Genomic DNA, 13,767 nt, shown 5'->3' on the forward strand with positions numbered 1-13,767 from the left:
AACTGAAAGGAAGGAGAAATCTCTCTTCACTTTTGGATGCATTGCAGTTTCAGAAGAGCCCACAGAGAACAAATGAAGACAGCAAAACCAGAAATACATATTTATTAATTCTCTGTTTCTTTGCAAAAGGCCAGTCTTACCAACGACTGTGGCAATTATTCTGCAAGCTGAAATCCTCAGTGACAGCAACACAGCCAAAAAGGCCAGTGTGGTACATGAACAGAAGAAAACAGGATGTTTCAGGGGCTGCAAGAAGAAGTTATCAGCAGAAATCAGACTGCTGCTCCAAATTCAGACATAAAGACTAAACCACAGAAGGAAATGCATGTGCCATTGCCCTAAAGAAAGAGCAAACTCTGCCCAGAACAAAGCAAACTGAGCAGCCTGGGCTGGTGGGAGGGGGTGGAAGGAGATAAGCTTTAAGGTCCCTCCCAACCCAGCAATTCAATAATTCTTTGATTTTAAATCCAGTTTGATTCACTGTACCAGGGGAATGGCAGTGAACTCTGCAGGCTGTTTTCTGTATCTCTGTTTTGCAGCAAGAGCAATTGAGAAACAGAGGGCAGAGGCTGCAAAGAACAGGAAATTCAGCATTTCAGCTGCTTCCTCAAAGGCCTGAGCAACCAACCCAGCAGGGAGAGCAAAATATGGGGATTTGTGTATGGACACACTCATGGAATTATGGAATCATGGAATCATGGGGTGGCTGGGGGGTGGGACTGCTAAAGGGGCTCCAGGAGAGCTGGAGAGGGACTGGGGACAAGGGATGGAGGGACAGGACACAGGGAATGGCTTCCCAGTGCCAGAGGGCAGGGAGAGATGGGATATTGGGAATTAGGAATTGTTCCCTGGGAGGGTGGGGAGCTCTGGCCCAGAGTGCCCAGAGAATCACAGAATTATGGAATATCCTGAGTGGAAAGGACCCCCAGGATCATTGATCAGCTCCTGTCCCTGCCCAGACCCCCAGCAATGCCAGCCTGGGCATCCCTGGCAGTGCTGTCCAAAGGCTCCTGGAGCTCTGGCAGCCTCAGGCTGTGCCCATTCCCTGGGGAGCCTGGGCAGTGCCAGCACCCTCTGGGGAACAACCTTTCCTGCTCTCCAGCCTGAGCTGCCCTGGCCCAGCTCCAGCCCTCCCTGGCTCTGTCCCTGTCCCAGAGCAGAGATCAGAGCTGTCCCTGCACGGTCCCTCGGGAGGAGCTGCAGCCCCCGGGGAGCTCTGCCCTCAGGCTCCTGCAGGCTGAACTGACCAAGTGACCTCGTGTGGCCCCTCCAGGCCCTTCCCCATCCTCGTGTCCCTCCTTTGGACACTCTTGTGGATCTTTCCTATACTGAGACACCCAGAAATGTCCCAGCACTGGAGGTGAGGCTGCCTCAGTGCAGAGCAGAGTGGGACAAGCTCTCCCTCCCTGGCCAGCAGTGCTGGCTGTGGTGTCCCCAGGACAGGGATGTCCCTCCTGGCTCCAGGGCACTGCTGACCCAACTGGCCATGGACCAGCACCCCCAGGCCCTTCCCTTCCTGTGGCACTGCAGAAGCTGTGGCTGCCCCTGGATCCCTGGCAGTGTCCAAGGCCAGGTTGGACACTGGGGTTGGAGCAGCCTGGGACAGTGGAAGGTGTCCCTGCCATGGCTGGGGTGGCACTGGGTGGGTTTCATGTCCCTCCACCCCAAACCTGCTGTGGTTCTGTGACTCTCTAAGCGAGGCAGATGAGCCACCGCTCCCGCAGCTCTCTCCCGTCCCTTCTGCCACAGAGCCGGGGGTGGTGCGGGCGAAAGAGCTCAAAGCAAAGGCAGAAAGTGCCTTTCCGAGAGTGGGGAGGGAGCAGCGCCAGGCCACCGCCCAGCGAGGGACAGACATGGCGGCGGCGGGCGGGGCCTGAAGGGAAGGGGCGGGGCTTGCTGGCATGGGCGTGGCTTCTGGGCCGAGTGGGCGTGGCACTATCGCTGTGCTATGGGTGGGGCGTGGCTGCCCGTAAATGGGCGTGGCTTGTTGGTGTGTGGGCGTGGCCAGCCTCGCGCCGGCCCCGCCCCGTGCCCGCCGCCATTTCTCGGTCCCGGCGGGACTGCGGCGGCTGGGCAGCGATGGGGATCGATGGGCATCGATAAGGAGCGATGAGGAGCCGGAATGGAGCCCGCGGGGGCTCCCCGCCGCGCGGTAAGGCTGGTAGGCGGCGGCGTGTGCGGTGTCGTGTCCCCCCGGTGCCCCTGGGCGCGGCGGTGCGGTGACAATGGAGCGGTGCCCTCAGGCGGAGCGGGGCCGGGCTGCCCCATGCTCGGCCGGCTGACGGGAGCGCTCTGCGCCGCTGCCCGGCTGCTCCGGCTGCGCTCGCTGCCGGCTGTTCCTGGCAGGGGCCGCGCTTCCCGGGAGAGCTTTGCCGGCCCCGTGTGGGGCCCATGAACGGCACACGGAGCCCCAAAACCCGCCCGGTTTCCCTTCGGCGGTGTCCCCGCTCGCTGAAGTGACCCCAGCGATAGCCTGGGAGGTGCCTCGGGATGGGTTTGCTGGGGGAATTGCATCAAGGCCTAATATATGTGAGGAAAACACGCTCCGGGGGCTCTGACAGCACTTGGTGTCGCAGGCGAGGTTTGTTGTGTGTTCCCCTCAGGCTGGAGCATCCCCGAGGCTTTGTCTGTCCGTGTGTCCCACACTGCTCCTTCCTGGGCAAATCCCAGAATCCCTGAGGCTGGCAAAGCCCTCCCAGCCCATGCAGTCCCAATGGGCACCTTGTCCCCAGCCCAGAGCACTGAGTGCCACAGCCAGGCCTTCCTGGGACACCTGCAGGGATGGGGACTGCAAACCTCCCTGGGCAGCTCCTGCCAAGGCCTGAGCACCCTTTCCATGCAGAAATTCCTGCTGCTGGCCAAGCTGAGCCTCCCCTGGCCCAGCCTGAGGCTGTGTCTTCACCAGCAGCACTGTGGCAGCCCATGGAAAACAGGCTGCTGGTAATGGCCTTGGATTATTGACGTTAAATGATGTTCATATCCTTAGAAGTGGTTTATCCAAAGTCTCCCAGCAGTCGAGGGTGAGAATAACAGGACTGCCACAGCGTGGTTCCCTAGCTCAGGTGGATTCAGGTAAAGGGGTGTATATAGAGCTCCAGGGTGTGTCAGGATGGTGCCAGACTCTGCTCAGTGGTGCCAGTGACAGGACAAGGAGTAATGGCCATGAACTCAAACACAGCAATTCCAGCCCAAGCTGAGGAAGATCTTCTTTCTATGGAGGGGGCAGAGCCCTGGAACAGCTGCTCAGGGAGGGCCTGGAGTCTCCCTCTCTGGAGACGTCCCAAACCCACCTGGACACCTTCCTGTGTCACTGCTGCAGGTGACCCTGCCTGGGTAGGATGTTGGACTGGGTGATCTCCACAGATCCCTTCCAACCCCAACCCTGCTGGAATTGACCTGTCCAGGTTTAGAACATTCCTCTGCAAACTTCCCTGCTGTCAGTCAGTGTCTCTGCCTCTCTTAGTACTCCCATGAGTTGATTTTTGTAAATAAATATACTATCTGCTTGTTTCAGAGAACTGGGTGTGGTTTTTGCTTAACTGAGGTGGAGCCTTTCTAAAATACGAGCCACTGACTTTCAAAACCTGAAAGCTGCTTTTTTTTCTGGTTGGAAGGAAATATAACCCAATCCAGCCTGAACCTGAGAGGCAATAAAATGATCCCTGGGCTGGAGCCCCTCTGGATCAGGCAGGGAGAGGTGGGAATGTTCACCTGGAGAAGGAAAGGATCCAGGGAGAGCTCAGAGCTCCTGCCAGTGCCTAAAGGAGCTCCAGGAGAGCTGGAGAGGGACTCAGACAAGGGCTGGAGGGACAGGACACAGGGAATGGCTTCCCAGTGCCAGAGGGCAGGGAGAGATGGGATATTGGGAATTAGGAATTGTTCCCTGGCAGGGTGGGGAGGCCCTGGGATGGAATTCCCAGAGAAGCTGTGGCTGCCCCTGGATCCCTGGCAGTGTCCAAGGCCAGGTTGGACATTGGGGCTTGGAGCAGCCTGGGACAGTGGAAGGTGTCCCTGCCATGGCAGGGGTGGCACTGGATGAGCTTTAAGGTCCCTTCCAAGCCAGTGTGTGATTCCATGAACTCCAGCTGTAGATGTGAGTGTGACTGTGAGTTTTGGGAGCTCCAGGCAGCTCCCAAGGGATCTCCTGTGAGCACAGGCTGGGGCTGCACTCATGGTGTTCCCATGGCTTCTCTGCAGGGATCGCTGCAGCTTTGAAGAGGAAGAGTAACAAAAGTTCATCGCAGTTCTGACAGAAATGGTTTTCTCCTGGAATTTCCCCTGGAATCTCCCTGGTGTCACTAGATCTACAGAGGACATCCAGCTTTAGATAGCTGCGGAAACCTGGCGATAAACACGTTTAATCACGTTTTCTCTAACATTTTAAGGTGCTAAACACATAACTGGGCTTTGAGTATGCATCATGTAAGAGACTCTGTTGTTGAGCATCTGGAGCCGCTTGGGAGCCACTTGTGATTCCCAGAGTGGGACAGTTGTTACTCCTGACAGCATGGACAGCAAGGATCCAAGGTACACAAATCCCCCTGGGTACAGAGTGCTTTGAATGTGGGATTAATTGCAAGAATTAACACAGGAAGGAAATAGTTTATTTGCCAAATGAATTTATGATCCCCAACGCTTTCTCCTGAAGGTAAAATTTTGAACAACCTGGAAAATCCCATCCTGCAGGTGCAACTGCCCTTTGGAATGACTGCTGCTTGAATGAATTAATAAAATGAAGCAACCTGAGGGGAAGAGAACATTCCCTTTGGCTGTGGAATTACCAGTTGCACAGATGCACATTCCCAACATTTATCCAGTGATTTCCTACAGTCCTGCCAAAGCTCTGAGCACAGGGAGATTGACTTCTCAGAGAAGAGGTTTTTAGTTCACCTGATTTTAACAGATGAATTCTATTCTATGATAAAATGTGAATATACTGGGTTAAGCTTGACCATAGTGTGCTCTGGCATGATTTTAAATTTTAAAGTGGTCGCTTTGCAGAGAAAATAATTCCAGCTGTGTTTGAAAATAACTTTAAATTAAAAAGCAGCTAATTTTTATTAAAACTGAAGGGAAGAATCTTTAGAAATAGATATACCCTTGCCCAGCTAATTTAAAACCACATCTTATGTATATTAATATTGTGTGGATGTTAAACAGAGGAAAATACTAACATTGAAGAGAGGGAGTGTCTTAATAGATCTTATGCATTAAAATATTTAACATAAGCTTCGTAACTTCTTTATAATTATTTTTTTCTGAGCTCCCTGTTGATCTTTTCTCTTTCTGGAAACATTTCTTACAACAGTGATGGGTTTATTTCAAACAAAGTCAAATAATGTTTATTTTCATTGTATTAATGAAGTTGGTGTGAGTGGCATTGAATTTTCAGATCCTATATTAATGCAAAGTTAATATAAATAATCATTCAGTGGTTTCTGCTTTATTCAAAGTGGTGAGGACCCTTTCCATGTGAATAAATAAAAGTGCTGTTGCCATAAAATGCACGAAAATTGCCATAAAATGCCAGGGATTAGTGCTCCCCCCAGGAGGAACTTTTTCAGTACCACTGCCCTCCCTCAGACATTGGAAAGGTTAAAATAACTCTGTGCAGAAACCCTGGGTTAGTTATAAGTAATTTACTATGATAATTTAGTAAAATGTGCTTGTTTTTCATGTATTTGTAGGTACAGAAAGGAAATGTTTCTTTTGCAAGCAGAGGGATTTGTTTGCTAATCTCCGTGGAGACCCTGATGGATGTGCCAATGCCTCTCTATCAGCTTGGTAAGTACCTGAACCTTTAGATTAGAGAGGAGCACTGCAGGGAGCTCATTGATTCATTAATAATTCTGCTGAGATAATGAAATAAAATACCATCTTGTTATTGTAGAGCTCTCCCTGGAGTAATTCCTAGAAAAAAGATCTCTTGCCTTATCTCTACATCCTCCATTCTGTGCCTAAACCATGAGCAGAGGGATGGGACTCCTCTGCTGGGGGGAAGGCTGAGAGCATTGGGATTGTCCAGCCTGGAGGGGAGAAGTCTCCAGGGAGAGCTCAGAGCCTAAAGGGGCTCCAGGAGAGCTGCAGAGGGACTGGGGACAAGGGCTGGAGGGACAGGACACAGGGAATGGATTCCCACTGCCAGAGGGCAGGGATGGATGGGAGATTGGGAAGGAGTTGTTCCCTGGCAGGGTGGGGAGGCCCTGGGATGGAATTCCCAGAGAAGCTGTGGCTGCCCCTGGATCCCTGGCAGTGTCCAAGGCCAGGTTGGACACTGGGGCTTGGAGCAGCCTGGGACAGTGGAAGGTGTCCCTGCCATGGCTGGGGTGGCACTGGATGGTCCTCAAGGATCCTTCCCACCCAAACCATTACATTCCATGATTTGGCCTCTCAGTGTTCCAGGGAGCTCTTAGTTACATGTGATGGTTTTCATTCCTTACTCAGATTGCTTTCAGCAGTCCTCAGTTTCTGGATTAGCAGATGAAACAAACACAGATTGGTTGAGCTGCAATTGTTGTGAGAAAGGGGTTTGTTAGGATCCTTTCATTCTGCAAAAAGGGTAAAATCATCATCCCAGAACCCCAGACTGGTTTGGAAGTGACCTTACAGCCATCCAGTGCCACCCCTGCCATGGCAGGGACACCTTCCACTGTCCCAGGCTGCTCCAAGCCCCAGTGTCCAACCTGGCCTTGGACACTCCAGGGATGAGTAGAAACTCCAAGCAGGCCAAGATGGTAAAGAATATTCCCCATGCAGTTTCCAGACCATCTTTATTTCCCCAGGCTGAATTTTCTCAGTTACTTGTTCCAAGATGGGTTTGGCTGTGTCTCTTTTGTAAGAATGTAACATAAACAGTTTTGCAACTGTTCAACTTCCTTTGCTAAACATGTTTGTTGAAACAAAGTTCAGAGGCCGTTTGAACTGCACATGAAGGGAATTTGGGGTAGAGGAGAGACATTGAAAAATCAAATAATGTTAACAGGAGTACACCAACAATTCAGCAGGCACAGATTATTACAAATCTGAGTTTGTGTTCAGGTAATAATAACTGTTAAAATATTGCTTTGTTCCTCATCCCCACTGGATTTTTTTTTTCCAAATGGGTGATTTCTTAGTATCTGGCAAGAAATCCATTGTTCTACTTCTAACTGCCGTTAAAACCATTATTTGTGGATCTCCATAAAAATTGCTTGAATACTTTAATTCATGGCCCAGATTTCTCTTTTCACAGTTGTCCTGACTGTGGCACATCTTGTTGACACATCAGGTCAAGACAAAGGAAGGAGAGTTTTAGGGAAGATAGGGAAGGAACTTTGCAGATTTTCCCATGGAATTCATGTACAACTGAGAAGAAATGTGTTTGAAATTAAAGTAGTGACTTCTTTGGCCAACTGAGTGTGGGCGTCAGCGTCTCCTGAGTCAGAGGAATGACCACAAATTGCCTTAAAATAAGAACAGGAAGTTTTTCCTCGTGGCACTCAAAGCAGAAGGGAGGCTGAAGGGTCTTGAGGAAAAAAAAATTGGAGGAGTCAGGACAAGAATTTTAAGTGTTTTGAAGCACTGTGATGAGAAGATGATAATGATGAAAAGCTGGGTTGGTCAAGGAAAAGAATCCTTGGATTCAATCCAAGGATGCAGTGAGACCTTGGAGTCTCCTAGGGAGGTTATCCAGAAGATGTAGGAACCTCTGGAATTGCAGGATTGTCTGGGGAAGCTGTGGCTGCCCCTGGATCCCTGGAAGTGTCCCAGGCCAGGTTGGAGATGGTGGATGGTGGAAGATGTCTCTGCCCATGGCAGGATGTGGAATTGGATGGTTTTTAACGTCCTTTCCAACCCAAACCATTCTGGGATCTGTGAGGATGAGTCAAGCAATGATGGAATCTTTACCCAGATCAGTTCTAAAATTCTTGTCATGGGTGGAAAAGGTGTTTGAAATATAGTCAGAATCCTCTAAGACATGATTTGGTAAGAACATCTTGGGTGGTTTTATTCACACTGAGTCTTGAACCTCTCGTGGAGTGGAGTGATGCAAGAACCAGCTCTCAGAGCTCTGGAATAATGACAGAGACAGCTCTCCCAGCCTCTGGAGAGGAAGGTCTTAGGAAGGTGTGAAATAAAGTAACAGTTCCACTGAGGCAGTACTGAGGATGTCCCTAATTGTGGCAAATGAATATTTGTAATAAAAATCAGATCCTGTGGGTACCAATGCATTAATACAGACTTTCAATTTCCAGTGTACATCACCTTTCTGTCTACAGCTGTTTGCAGCCTGCGTGGTAAGAATTTTATCATCTTTAAAATGCTTTTCCTAATCCATTTCATAGCTTGCCCATCCTCATCAAGCATCCTTTTGGAACTTCATGCTTTTTGGAGAAAGAACTTACAGAAATATAATCCATGTGCACAGTGCTTTGCATTGCTGTGTCTATTGTGCTGAGCTCTCTCCTGTGGCTGCTTTATTTGGAGGCAAATATTGAACTGCTCTAAGTGGGTTTAATTGTTAGAATTGTTGCAAAACTCGGGGTTGTTTGGGGTTTTTTGGTGGGTTTTTTTTTAATTTTTTTTTTATTTTTTCCTTTCTAGAAAGCATTTTGGGAGGGCATCCTTACAACCTCCGAATGGAATCCTCCAATTTCCAGCACATTTTGTCCTGGGAGGCAAAACATGACCCAGCTGTGCCAACATCCTACAATGTGCTGTACAGAGACCACAGGCAAGTCACACAAAAGGCACAAATCTGACTTTTTGAATGTTTATTGACCCAAAGGGGAGGTTTGCAGTCCCCATCCCTGGAGATGTCCAGAGAAGGACTGGATGTGGCTCTTAGTGCTCTGGGCTGGGGACAAGGTGGGCATTGGGCACAGCTTCATGATCTTTTTCAACCTCAGTGATTCTGGATTCTGTGAAAATGCTAATGATGAGGTTTTCTTGGTTTTTCTTGGTGGTTTTTCTTGGTTTTAGCACTGAGGAATGCTCTCTTTGCCCTTCCATGCTTTCTCATATCAGAGAATTGAGACTATTTTGCTCTTTTTTGCAGTAGGCAGAAGTGGGTGACTCCTGAGCAGTGCTCAGGTATTGCCCAGCTCTCCTGTGACCTGACAGAGGAGTTCAAGGACAAATCCATGGAGTATCCTATACTTGTTCAGAGCATTGGAGGAACTCAGGTGCTCAGTTCTTCTGTGCTGCGTTTTGTGCCACTCATGGAGAGTAAGTTCTGTGGCTGCATTTCTGATTTTCATCTTTTTTATTAGCAGCTGATATCTAAATTATATTCTGCTGCCTTTGCTGTAAGACTCCAAATGAGCTGGGTTGGTGGCTGTTTGTATAGAATATATCATATGTCTGTTACAAGACTTCAAATATCTAGATAGGTTTCTAAAATCAGTAGTTCTGATAAAGGGATGAGGCTCTGGTTTTGCAATAAATGCATATATATAGATTCTAATTATGAAGGCAATACAGTTTTGCATTGACAAACAGAAAAGAAAAATCCCTGAAGTGCATAAGATACATAACTTAAAATGCTCCTTTGTTTTTGTGTGTTCAAGCAGTGAATGTTGAGTTAAAAAATGCCAGGTCTGCACTAAGTGTAGGGGAAGAGATTTACTGTTTGTCCATCAATCTGCCCTTTTCCCAACATTTTTTCTCTTTCTTGTTTTCCAACAGCACGTCTGGGACCACCAGAAGTGAATATCACCTCCTGTCCAAACTGCATCAATGTCACCATAAAGCTGCCACCCTCTCACTTCAGAGACAATGGAAAGCTGCTGTCTTTAATTGATATCTACGAGGAGCTGGATTATGATATCACACTGAAATCACTGGATGGAGAGCATAAGGTAGAGAAATTTGGGATTTATTTGTGCTTTAGGGGAGAAACACAGAGGGCATAACATGGCTTTGATGGTCAGCAGGTTCCCAAAAGCAAGGGTGTGAATAAAAGCAAAAGAAAACCTAGAAGGAGGTTTATTAGAAGAAAAGAAAGATGATGGTCAACATAATCTGAGCTTCCTTTCACTGCAGAGGAGCAGGTCTGGAGGAGTGAGCAGGGATCTCTTTGTAGCCAATAACTGACTTCAAAACATTGTCTTTCATGGCAGAGACCACGGCAGAAAACCACTAAAGAAGTTTTCAGTACTGTCATTGAGGAATTGTATCCCAATAGGAACTACTGTGTGTCTGTGGCAGTCACTGCATCCCTGAACAGACATTACATCTCCTCCCCCTGGAAATGTGTCACTGCAGCCTCAGAGGCTCAACAAGGTAACGGAGCTGTGGGGCAGGAGGGGTTGGTCTGAGTGTGCAGTGTTTCCTTTTGGTGTTGGGATATTTACAGTTCAATCCTAAAAAACAGTAAGTGATAACGGAATTATGGAATTCCTGAGTGGGAAAGGACCCACAGGATCATCCAGTGCCACCCTGCCCTGCCCAGACCCCCAGCAATGCCAGCCTGGGCATCCCTGGCAGTGCTGTCCAAAGGCTCCTGGAGCTCTGGCAGCCTCAGGCTGTGCCCATTCCCTGGGGAGCCTGGGCAGTGCCAGCACCCTCTGGGGGAACAACCTTTCCTGCTCTCCAGCCTGAGCTGCCCTGGCCCAGCTCCAGACAGGATCCTGTCCCTGTCCCAGAGCAGAGATTGGTACATCACTGTCAGAGAGAAGCATTCTAAGAGAACCATTGTGGGGATTTAGGAGTGAAATATAAAACCCCATCCACTTTGGGGCAGCAAATCTCTTGGGAATCCCCTGAGCCATACAGATCTCCACTAACAGCATAAAGAGTTTTCAAAGATGGAATAATTTCTTTTTTAATTCCTGAATCTAATTTGAGATGTGGTCTTGTTTTGGCTCAGGCTTTCACAGGTCCCTTCCAACCAAAATTACTGGTGATTCTCAGTAGCTGTTTTGAGTGTGAAATCTGAAGTGTTGTCGTGGGACACTTCATCCATGTGTGATTTGATTTTTCCACTCCAGGCTACCAAGAAGCTGCAGTGGCAGTTGCTGTCTGTGTTTCACTGATCATTGCTGCAGTCCTGAAGTGTGTGCATTCAGCAGGTTTTATTCTCCAGAAGAAATCCCTTCCTCAGACCTTGGTATGTAACAGTTCTCAGATCTGTTCTTTCTGGTTGGCAGGAAGAAGTTTAACAGCTGAAATTTCTGGTCCTGAGCTTTAGGTACAATTTATGTAAGAACACAGAACATTTTCATTTGCAGTTTGCCTCAGGCAGAGATGGTCTGTAGGCTGCTATGTCTTGTCTGGTCCTCAGAATAAATACTGAGAGCCATTTCCTGCTACTTCTGTGACAAGTTAATAATGGAGAGGATCATCTCATCCTGCTCAGTTCCACCCAGTTCTGATCCCTTTCATTCAAGGAATGAAAGGTGTGGACAGGCTGGAGAGGGCTCAGGGCAGGGCCAGGGGGATGAGCAGAGGGCTGGAGAACCTACCCTGTGGAAAGTGACTGGAGAAAAAGTTGTTGCACTGTTCAGAATGCAATAATCTCTCTGTGACCAAATGTTACAGCACTTGACAAAGCCAGTCCAGAGCAAGTGACTTTTTATTTTCATAGACTGGACTGCCACTAAATTTCAAGCAAAAATAACAAGATTTCTTGTTTCTATCCATCTTTGCTTGCTTGGTTTACTTTTATAGTCTTTGACTTCTTTTACTTTAATTCTGTAGGGTTTTCAGCATAAATGTTCTCCATTTTCTACAAACATACCCAGAGCAGATTGGTATAATTTTTGTCTAAGACTTTTGCCTCATGTTTCTGTCCTTTGCTGTGTTATTGCTTTCACATCCCTACAATGGCTCAATATGACCTTACAAAGGAGTGTCTAAGGGGTTTTTTTTTTATTGTCAACATGATTAATGCTTTAAATTTTGAATAATCCTCTGATGTGCAGAAGGAAAACGGCACTTGGTGTGTTAAAATGGTAATAATTGCTTCAAAAGATCATTTCTACATGACATTAAAATTGCTCAGCCATGAAAGATGACTACAAGAGTTGAGAGACAGTGACAAGACTCACCTCACCTTTTGAGGGTGGGGAGGTCCCTGGATCCCTGGAAGTGTCCAAGGCCAGGCTGGGGCTTGGAGCAGCCTGGGATAGAGGAAGGTGTCCCTGCCCAGGGCAGAGGATGGAACTGGATGGGCTTTAAAAGATCTTTTCCCACCCAAACATTTCTATGGGTTTTATAGAAAATTTTCTGTGGTGTTCAGGAATGAAGAAGGGACAATACTAGATGCCCTGAACTCTGCAGAAAAAGCCAAAACTGTGCCACAGAAGGAATAATTTCTTGACAGCCTCCTGGTTGGGGTCATTTAGAGTTTTTTTCATGTTCTGTGCATGTGTGCAAACGTGGCTGATTTGATTTAAATCCTTTTACTCTTCCAGGCATTCCTCAGGAGTTGGCCCTACTCACTTTGGCTGTTCGAGTCAGAAGAAGTGGCCTCTGTGGAGATCATCCACACAGAGGTTAAAAGCAAGGCCAGGGGGTGCAGAGGCAGTGCCAGTGATGACAGTGACAGTGAGAGCAGTGACAGTGACAGCAGTGCCCTGTGTGGCCATGACTACACGAGGCGTGAGGGGCTGGGCAGGGGCAGAGCCCCACAGAGCTGTAGCCCGCCCAGCAGCCTGGTGCAGTACTCAGTGAACAGCTCCTGTGGGCACAGCAGCAGCCAGGCTGGTGACATCCCAGCTGCTGAGCCAGACGAGTCTGAGGAGCAAGAGCTGTGCCCTGATGGAGACAGAGCCACGGGGAGTGAGTTACTGAGCCCTTTCTCCGAGGGCAGCTGTGACTCCCCAGGGAACAGTGAGTGCTTCACCATCAACTTACACACGGTGCTGCTGGGAACCCTGGAGGAGGACAGGGACAGCTCTGCAGCTGCTCGCTCTGCCCAGGAGGATGCAGATGGCTGGCACTGTGCTCATGGCTTGGAAGCAAAGCTCCTGGAGGACACGGGAAGTGTGCAGGAAGCACCCTGTTCTAATGACTTCCATGGGTGGCAAAACTCCTCCTCTTCTTCTGAGGAAAGTGACTCCTTGGACTCAGACACTGAGCAACTAACTGGGTACATGAGGAGATGAAGAAGGGAGAACTGCTGTTACTTTATAACATAGGAGCCAGTGTTGTCCAACTTTTATTTCTGGACTAAACACATAGATCTTGTCCTTTTATTAACATCCTGTGAGTATGGACTTCTCTTACAGAGAGAGCTGGGGGTGTTCACCTGGAGAAGGATCCAGAGAGAGCTTAGAGCCCCTTCCAGTGCCTAAAGGGGCTCCAAAAGAGGGGCTTTGGGCAAGGGATGGAGGGACAGGACAAGGGAGAATGGTTCAAACTGCCAGAGGGCAGGGAGAGATGGGATATTGGGAATTAGGAATTGTTCCCTGGCAGGGTGGGGAGGCCCTGGGATGGAATTGCCAGAGAAGCTGTGGCTGCCCCTGGATCCCTGGCAGTGTCCAAATTCAGGCTGGACATATGGAGCTTGGAGCAGCCTGGGATAATGGAAGGCTGATCTGTCAACCAGACCACTTTTTCATTTTTTTTATTCTTTATCTCTGTCACTGGAATTCTGTGAAAACTGTTCTGCTGGATGGCTGCTGTATTAGTGCAGAGAAAGCTGATCAAGTGGGGGCAGAGTCAAGAATACTCAGCTGACAAAAGAGTGGATCAAGGCATTAATACACTTTAAAAAAGGGGTTTTTTATATACTTTTTGTACAATTACTGCCTAGTATTAAAATATTTTTATGACATTTAAAAT

The 13,767-nt window shown here is 48.5% G+C and overlaps 1 protein-coding gene across 5 annotated transcripts; it reads left to right on the plus strand.

Annotated features, from left to right (window-relative positions):
- Positions 1-2,078: 2,078 nt before the first annotated feature.
- On the plus strand, positions 2,079-13,766 carry IFNAR2 (interferon alpha and beta receptor subunit 2). 5 transcript variants are annotated; one of them, XM_085070459.1, is made up of 11 exons: positions 2,079-2,152; positions 4,198-4,527; positions 4,687-4,877; positions 5,688-5,784; positions 8,235-8,276; positions 8,584-8,717; positions 9,045-9,207; positions 9,667-9,839; positions 10,101-10,263; positions 10,971-11,089; positions 12,396-13,766. In XM_085070459.1, the coding sequence occupies exons 4-11, from the start codon at positions 5,754-5,756 to the stop codon at positions 13,086-13,088; spliced, it is 1,518 nt and encodes a 505-aa protein (XP_084926585.1). In that variant the 5' UTR covers positions 2,079-2,152; positions 4,198-4,527; positions 4,687-4,877; positions 5,688-5,753; the 3' UTR covers positions 13,089-13,766. The 5 variants fall into 5 exon arrangements, with proteins under 5 accessions (XP_084926585.1, XP_084926430.1, XP_084926751.1 ...); XM_085070304.1 differs by lacking the exon at positions 4,687-4,877; XM_085070534.1 differs by lacking the exon at positions 4,687-4,877 and having other exon boundaries at positions 2,090-2,152; positions 4,386-4,527.
- The last annotated feature ends 1 nt before the right edge of the window (position 13,767 follows it).

This window comes from Lichenostomus cassidix, chromosome 1, assembly GCF_008360975.1.
Source record: "Lichenostomus cassidix isolate B80296 chromosome 1, HeHo_3.0, whole genome shotgun sequence".
NCBI classification, from domain to species: Eukaryota; Metazoa; Chordata; class Aves; order Passeriformes; family Meliphagidae; genus Lichenostomus; species Lichenostomus cassidix.